This window comes from Suillus clintonianus, assembly GCF_016758775.1.
Source record: "Suillus clintonianus strain FC179 chromosome Unknown DEU56scaffold_74, whole genome shotgun sequence".
NCBI lineage: Eukaryota > Fungi > Basidiomycota > Agaricomycetes > Boletales > Suillaceae > Suillus > Suillus clintonianus.
The window spans coordinates 31,932-41,303 of record NW_024539298.1 but is presented as its reverse complement, the minus strand read 5'-3'; the positions used below and the strand labels follow the sequence as shown (position 1 = coordinate 41,303).

Here is a 9,372-nt window from a genome sequence, read left to right as displayed (position 1 = left end):
TAGAATTATCTATGTTAAAAACTGACGCCTACGAAGCACATGTTATGACCTAAGCAAGGCGCCTGCAAGTACAGCATGCAAAACAGCATATATGAGGGGTCTCTCCATTACGTCCACCATCACCAACATCCCCAATCGTGGTCATGCTGCACAAAAAGACCAAGCCAAACACGCCAGCGAAAGGGACAGGGACAGATGGAGGACTGATGTCAGATTCATCAGGACCTGTTTCGCCCGTGCCAGTGAAGCGCTCGGAGATTCTGCCACCCTATGGAGCACAGCACCGTCAGGATGCACTTTGGGAAGGTGAGTAATTGCGATGTGAAACCAATTGACCGACTCAACATCAAGCAGGAGGGAATGAGGCGCTCCCTCCTATGTGGACAGAGTCGAAGTCGGATCTGGATGACGAACCAATTTATTTCGATGACATACTCTTCATGCCTACATCATACCGGCCTGTACCGGGAGTGCGACTAGGTAAGCGAAAAAAGTGTGATGAGTGCGGGGAACTCATGGTCGAGCATAGATTACCCCGGGCAGCTCTTTCCTGGATGCGAGTGGCACATCTCAGCATTCGGTCGGTCCTACTTCGTCAACCACAACACTCGGACCACATCGTGGAAGAAGCCAACGCCAGAGCGTCTACCAGGAAGTTTGATGCCAGAGGGCATCATCGAATGTGACAACATGTTCAACGACACCCTTGCCTGGTTGGGCACCAGTAGCAACATCATAAGTACATCGAAGGATGGTTCAATTCACCAGTGGACAAGAGATGGAAAGCCAGTAGAAAAGCCTTTCAATGGTGACGGAAACAAAGTAGGCGCGATCGCGATGTCCCTGGATGAAACAATAGTCGTATGTGGATGCTTAAATGGCAGAGTAACGCTGTGGAATATAAAGGAGGGGAGCGTGGTCGGTAACCCGTGGGAGGGGAATAATGTTGGAGTGTGGTGCCTTGATTGGTCTCCGAATGGGTTGGAGGTTGCAGGTGGATTGGAAGACGGCACTATACGACGATGGAACCCGGCCACTGGCAGACAAATTGCACCGCTGATAAAGAGAAGTCATGAACTTGTGCGGACAGTCAAATACTCTCCACAAGGCGACAAACTCGCGAGCGGCGGTCAGGACAAAATGATCCGGGTGTGGTCAAAGGACGGCGAGCTGCTGATCGAGATAAATGGACATGAAAAGTCGGTGTCATCGTTATGTTGGTCCAAGGATGGCGCATACATCTTCTCTGCCTCATTTGACCGCACCATCCGAAAATGGCAATCGATTGACGGGGAAGAACTCATCGTTTTTCAGGGTCATACCAACTCTGTTCAATCCATTTGTCTGTCTCCCGATGGATGCCATCTTGTCAGTGCATCATTTGACTACTCAGTTCGCATATGGGACCTCAAAACAAATCAGCAACTTGGAGACCCACTCTGGCACGACGATCCTATCTCGATTGTTGCCATGTCCTCTGATGGACAATACTTTGCCAGTGCTATCATTGGACTCAATGCAAACATCTATGTATGGAGTCTGGAAGTAGCACTCAAGCGTGCTCGTGATGTTGACGTGCGTGTATGCATCCCTTTCATCAGAATCATTTCTAAGCGGTGTTGTGTCTCGGTTAGCGCAATGCAGAGCCCAACGCGAAGCTCAAGGCGAGTCATTTTTCTTCTATTTCGTACCTCATCTGACTTCTTCAATAGGGACGTGCAGCTCGGCCTAGAGACGTGAGCTAGTCAATTTCTAATAACCTGATTATTCGCTCATTTATCTCATCAGATATCCCTCGTGTCTAGACGACAAACCAACAATAGAGGCTTGTCAAGATATGTCAGTCCAGTTTGATAATTCCTCAATTCTTTCTATCCTGACGCCTGTTCAGGGCAATGATTTCTTCGCCGATGACACGAACCACACTCCTCATCATTCAGCAAAGACATCATCTCCGCCTGGTCTACGCAATTTATTCGGCTTCCTGCGCTCTAGTACCCGACCTACAAATTCGCCCCAACCGATTCAGCTTCATCCCTGGCGATTGAATTTCAGCTCATTTCCTGTGAGAATCTCCAGGCGTCCTGTCGATGTTGCTCCTTGCCGTGATGAAGATGTAAGTCGCTGTTCGCCACCAGTGTTTTCCCCACTGTGATACAAACCATTTTGCAGAGATATGGCATTGTCCCTGAGTCTGACGCAGAAGCTGCCGCAGCTATGCAACGAACGAGCACCAACAATGTCAACAGCTCGACAGCACAAGAACACGGTGCAACGGGGACACAAGTATATCCAGGACGACCAACACACACTGCTCAAGGGCAAGGTTCTGCTTCCGAATCACCAGAGCCATATCTGGTAGGATGCTGTGGATTTTATCTTGTTCGTCGTCGTCCCGCATCGCATTAGTCCTTCGATTGGTCTACGAGGGAGGCTGCGGTCATCTTTAGGAGTAATTATGCATCGACGTGCATCAGCCAATACAACATGTAACACTGATGCCTCCTTACTTCATACTGTGGTCTAGGTGCCATATTCATGCGCAATGATATTGATACTGTTATTGGGACTGTTTCCCTTCTTTAGTCTACCATCTGTATACTTTCTAGTCACATTATCTCCTCATGATGGGATACTACTTATGTTTATGTTTTCAGACTCGGAATACGTACGGCAGGCATACGCAGATAAACGGACCGAGCCCGGACTTTGTTCGCCTGCGACTTGCACACAACAACTCGATCGTCGCCTCTTGAATTTTAATTTCTCGTCACACAATCCGCACTGGCACCATGTCAACGCAAGCTTAATCTAAAGGTCTCCCAGTCTCACAGTCAATGACTCGATGAAGCTCAACAGTTGACTTGCGCCCACTGGCTCCACTCGTTTCTGTTTCCTTAACCATCCAGCACGCTTCCCGAAATAGCATTGGATGGTTTGGATCCGATTACATCCACACATTCATCATGATTCATTTGATATCAAGCAGCTCTTGAAACGCCTCTTAGATTATTCCACAGCCCGATCATGCTGTCGCCTATCTCATTACTATCAAAACACACTCATTGGACAGCTGACACGTCATTTCTGTGACTTGAGCCTTTTCAGAACTTGCCACCCGGCCCCAAATGATTCAAGAGACAGCTTGGACTTTGATCCTTCGATTAACCTCTTCCAACATCGAGGTGTGTCGTATCTCTCATTATGGCCCATACGATTTCTGACGAACCCGATTAGTATTTCCTCGAGCATTCCAAGATCAATCTGGCCAGTTATATCCCAATTCGACGTTAATGAGCCAGGCTCAGTGTCAGTGTTTCCTATTATTCACCCTTACTCTCTGACCTTAAGTATTGGCAGTTCCAACCTCCTGGTGATCCCCGATCATACGACGGAACTTGAGCAAAACTGTCTCAGGTCGTAACTTAGCAGACACCTATGTATAGGACAACGTATCCAAGACAGATGACAAGGAGGCGAAGGAGTATTTAGAGGATATAGACCCGAAAAAAGTTGAAAAAGGTATTTGGAAATGGGAAGCACATCACTTGGCACGGCGACGGAAAGTCAGTCCAAAACGAATATCACGTTCCAGACCAAGTCGGTGGATTCGACGAGTGGAACACCTGCAGAGTATGTCAGCGTAAGGGAAAGCCGGAGACATGTGACATGCGAGTCGTCTACTTGGACTAAGAAGACCATCATCGACGAGATGATCCAAACTATCAAGGTCTGTGAATGCTCCAACTTCGTCGAAAACGTCGCAGATACTAATAGAACAAGGATGATGGACAGACAACAGGAAGTAACGAGATATGAAGAGCGAATAGTTCAGTTGGCGTTTACGATATTCCGTGATGTATAATTATTCGCCCATCTCATCATCATCTTCCATGTCTTGGCGAACTGTTTCTCGATTATGCTCAAGTCACACCGACTTCTCCATGGAGCTACGGTAGATGTTTGGACCGACGATCAGCAGCGCTCCGACCATGTCGTTTTACTGCATTGAATCGTCAATATGTCTCGCGTATACGCCCGGCATGATCAACCCAAGCAGTCCACCCCGCCCGTGATGATCTCATGGAACTTCAGATCACACAAGCCATCTGTCGAATGGTCCAATGGAAGTGCATTCGTCTCATGAATAGTCTCTTTGGTCTTACCAACATTCAAGCTTTCATCTACTCTCAGACACATAGGGGGAGGGCTATAACACTATAAGATAGCCACGACGTGTACCGTCCGGAGCTGCACGTTGAAAAATCGCAAAACACGGAACTTCAAGTATCCCAAAAGGATTCCGACAATGGAGTGCTACATATCACACACCCTATTCAGGATATCGCGGTTAGTGGTTTTGGTATTGTTCATGGAGGAAGGTTATATGACGCATTTTAACCACAGACGCTAACAGCGTTGGCGTTGGAGATGAAGATATCGATGAAGTCTTTCTCGTTAGTGTGATGGATTGATGGGCATATTATTATCTGTCCATTTCTCACGAGACAAGGCTCACAACATCAGTCGTGAGTTCTTGGTCACTTATACAATATCACGCGGCCTGCATCATTTGAGGGGACGAGAGAAAGCAGTCCACTACGTCATAGCTAATACGTGACTACTAGATGAAACGGTCATTCATTGACGAGATTGGAGCTACACGCGACCCAAAGGCCATGCCAGGGAAAAAGAGGTGCTGACCCCGTTTACTTAGCGCCTATTCTCAAAACGTAACGTGTAAATCGAGACTGACGAGTGCCTGCAACCGAGCGGTGATGGCGAATGGACATCAGTAAGACGGCGGCCGTCAGGTCTCTTACGCCGAGCTATACGAATAAGGACACCTTAGACTGTGTACCATCATTCCACTCCGGATACTGCCTCACTGCACAAGATGTGCTCCCACCATCAGCACCATACATCAGCAAAGATGATTACAGAGCAAATGGCAATGCATGGCCACGCCAACAGGTATACTAGTAGTGGCGTCAAGCGTCACTCAAAGCGCTCATCTAACCTCGGTTTTTCTAAGCTATTCATATGGGTTCAGAGCCAGACCCTACAACCATCGCTGTCATTCATCCCATATGCCTCAGCACGGCGTACAAACAGGATAAAGCAGGTGTGCACAAGGGTCGTGTTTCAGTGTACTCCACATATTGTAACTTACTTATGTTTTAATTTACTTCACGTATCGTGTGAGTGATGACGTGCCTGATGGTGTGAACGGGCTGCATTGATTGTCGACTTTGTTCTGGAGATGTATAGAGATATTACTGTAATCGTTTCTTTTTTTCGAGCACCTATTAGATGCTATACTGTTCTGTCAGATTTAGTGGTTCATTGTGCAATGTACATGGTCAGCAGAACACACCAGGTAACCCCCCCCCCCCCCACGGCAACGATCGTATAAATTTGGAGTTGGCGCCTGCAGGGCACAGGTTAACATTAAGCAAGGCGCCTGCAAATACAGCATGCGGAGCGGCATATATAGTAGGTCTCTCCGTCACGTCCACCATCATCAACATCCCCAATCATGGTCATGCTCCACCCAAAGACCAAGCCAAGCGCGCCAGCGAAAGGGACAGGGTTATATCGAGGAGTTTCTCCCGTGAAGCGTTCGGGAGATCCACCACCCTATGGTGAACAGCACCGCCAGGATGCACGTTGGGAAGGTGAGCAATCACGTCATGGAACCAATTGACCGACTCAACATAAAGCAGGAGGGAATGGGGCGCTCCCTCCTATGTGGAGAGAGGATAAGGGTGGGGACGACCAACCGCGATATTTCGACGACGTACTTTTCATGACTACATCATGCCGGCCTGTACCAGGAGAACGACTAGGTGAGAAATGAAGGTGCGATGAGAGCGAGGAACTCATGGTCGAGCATAGATTACCCCGGGCAGCTCATTCCTGAATGCGAATGGCACATCTCACCACTCGGTTGGTCCTACTTCGTCAACCACAACACTCTGTCCACATCGTGGGAGAAACCAGTACCAGAGCGTCCAGCAGGGAGTTTGATGCCAGAGTGCACCATCAAGTGCAATAACCGGTACAACGACACCCTTGCCTACTTGAACACCAGTGGCAACATCATTAGTACATCGGGCGAGGGCTCAATTCACCAGTGGACAAGAGATGGAAAGCCAGTAGGAAAGCCTTGCGATGGTGATGGAAACCAAGTAACCGCAATGACGACGTCCCCGGATGAAACAATGGTTGTGTGTGGAAGCTTTGACGGTAGAGTACGGCTGTGGAACATAGAGGAGAGGAGCGTAGTCGGTAACCCGTGGGAGGGGACTGATATTAGAGTGAAGTGCCTTGATTGGTCTCCGACTGGGGTGGAGGTGGCAGGTGGCTCGGAATACGGCACTATACGACGATGGAACCCAGCCACAGGTCGACAAATTACACCACTGATAAAGTCCGGTGATGAAAGGCTGGGGGCAGTCAAATACTCTCCAAAGGGCGATAAATTGGCGGGCGGTGGTGACGACAACATTATCCGCGTGTGGTCAAAGGACGGTGAGCTCCTCGTCGAGATAAAGGGGCACGATGACTGGGTGAGGTCGATATGTTGGTCCAAGGATGGCACATACATCTTCTCAGGCTCATATGATCGCACCATCCGAAAATGGCAATCGGTTAACGGGGAAGAAATTGTCGTTTTTCAAGGTCATACTGGCAGCATTAGATCCATCTGTCTGTCTCCCGATGAATCCCATCTTATCAGCGCATCATACGACTACTCAGTTCGCACCTGGGACCTCGAAACCAATCAGCAACTCGGAGACCCACTCTGGCACGACGATCTTGTATTGATTGCTGCCATGTCCTCCGATGGGCAATACTTTACCAGTGCCATCTATGGACCCAATGCAAAAATCTACGTATGGAATCTGGAAGTAGCACTCAAGCGTGCTCGTGGGGTTGACGTGTGTATGCACATTACTTTCCTCAAGCTCTTTTCTAAGTGGTTTTGTGTCTCGGTCAGGGCGATGCAGAGCCAAACGCCGAGCTCAAGGCGAGTCACTTTTCGTCTCATTCATACCTCATCTGACTTTTTTGCTAGGTACCAGCTCGACCTAGACATGTGAGCTAGTTAATTGCTAATAACCTGATTCTTCTCTCATTTATATCACCAGATCTCTCTTGTGCCTAGACAGCAGAACAACAATAGAGGCTTGGCAAGATATGTGAGTCCAGTGTCATTATTCCTGAGCTCTTTCTATCCTCACACTTGATCAGGGCAATGATTTCTTCGGTGATGGCACAAAGAATACTCCTCGTCGCTCAGAAGACACATCATCTCCGCCTGGTCTGCGCAAAATTTTCAGCTTCCTGCGCTCCAGCACTCGACCTTCAGATGCATCACAACAAGCAAATCAACTTCGCCCCCGGCGATTGAATTTTAGCTCATTTCCCGTGAAAATATCTAGGCTTCCCGTCGATGTTGCTCCCTGCCGTGAGGAGGATGTGAGTAGTTCGTCATCGCCAGTATTCTCCCCTTTGTGATACGAATAATTTTGCAGAGATATGGCATCGTCCCTGAGTCTGATGAAGAAGCGGCCACAGCTATGAAATGTACGAGCAGCAACAATGTCGATAGTTCACCAGCCAAAGGACATGTTGCAGTGAGGGTAAATGGGTCACAAGGACGACCAATGCAGACACAAACCTCAACTGGCGAGGCCGAGGAATTTTCCTATGAAGTGAGCTGCTGCGGTTTGCCACTCTTGCGCTTGCGACGTCGCAAACTCGAGGCCGTCTGATTGTTTCTTTTGCTCCAGTTTTTTTTCACCTCTCTCTCTCGCACTTTTCTTATGGACCATCATTATGTCTCAGCTCCAACCACGCACGAGGCTCTTGTTGTCACATGCGAACATTTATTCTGGCTTGTTTATTACATTCATACAACATAGTCTCGTCTGAAGTGTATAACTCGTGGTTCTATCTTCTCCAAGTTGCTGAACCTGCACAAAGCTGAGTAGTTTACTGATGTGCATCGTGAGAGATGTAATATTTGGTACGGAATGGGTGTGGAGTTGGTCATGGTGAGGGAACGGGTACTAGGACATCGTGTTGTGTATTCATTATGGACCACCGTGCCTGCGCTGCTGTAAGATGCTGTAAGATGCTGTACTAAGGGGCTACGGCAGCTGTGGTAAATTTAGGGTTTTGCTGATGGGCTAGGACCAAGAAGCGTTGTGTGAAATAGTTGAACAGATCCACGCCATATGGGATCCATTTAAAAGACTTTGTCAATCAGCGTCATGCTGCACGAAGATGTTGGGTCAGACACACCAGGAAAGCGGACAGAAATGAAACACGGAAAAACTGTCAGATACGGAGTCGCGGACTCGCCAGGACTTGTTGCTACTCTATTGGGCACAGATTATATAGCCACCCTGTGGTATACAGCACTGCCAGGATGTGTTTTGGGAAGGTGAGCAAGCGCATTGTGAAACACGTTGATAGAACAGACTCACATCAGGAACCTATTTTTCAGAATTCTTGGACTGCCCCCCTCCCGCATATATATTCAACCGCACAGTGGGAAAAGAACGAGCATCTTACTTATATTTGGACCGCATAACTAGGCGTCAACGTCTGAGGTCAATCTCAGACGGGTTTTAATAACTTACCGAGTTCACATGTAGTATGAAGTCTCATGATCGTCTGGATGCAAATTATCCCACCTAGTAGACTATATAAGCATGTCTTCGAGTCACCAGAGATACCAGGAAGCCCCGTCCAACATCAAATCAAAGAATATTAATTACGAAATACCTCGGGCCCCAATGTCTGCCTATGTCAACGTAGGTTTCGTATGAGGACATATTCATTCGCCTCGTTAACTTTATGTATAGAGAAATGCATCCAAGAAAGATCTCAAGGCCGTGAAGCAGTATTTGGAAAATATGGACCCGAAAAAAAAGGCTGAGAGTGTATATGCAGTGAAGGACTATGCCCCTTGGCACGGTGACGGAAAGTCTCAGACTCTGTCCCCAAAGGGTATTGCGTTCCAGACGAAGTCGATGTATACGAGTGGGGAACCTCAAGGGTATAAAACTGTTGTCACGCTAAAGGGGAAGTCAGATGCATATGTGACATATGAGTCACCTACTTGGAACGCAAATATTGGCACGATCATCATCGACGAGATGATCAAAGCTATCAACTTGAAGGTGTAGGAGGTTGCTCCAACTTCGTCGTAAATGACGCAGATAGTAACAGAACAAGGATGGTGGAGAGATAACAGAAGATAACCGTGACGGGATATGAAGAGGGAATTTCGAATCACGATATTTTCCTGCTGTACAGAGTCCAATTGTCACGTACTTGTCTGCTATAATCATTCAC

The 9,372-nt window shown here is 47.9% G+C and overlaps 1 protein-coding gene across 1 annotated transcript; it reads left to right on the top strand.

Moving 5' to 3' along the window:
• The first annotated feature begins 8,761 nt into the window (after positions 1-8,761).
• Positions 8,762-9,372, top strand: DEU56DRAFT_903291 (uncharacterized protein). The gene is made up of 2 exons (XM_041356632.1): positions 8,762-8,828; positions 8,880-9,372. The coding sequence occupies exons 1-2, from the start codon at positions 8,811-8,813 to the stop codon at positions 9,201-9,203; spliced, it is 342 nt and encodes a 113-aa protein (XP_041205227.1). The 5' UTR covers positions 8,762-8,810; the 3' UTR covers positions 9,204-9,372.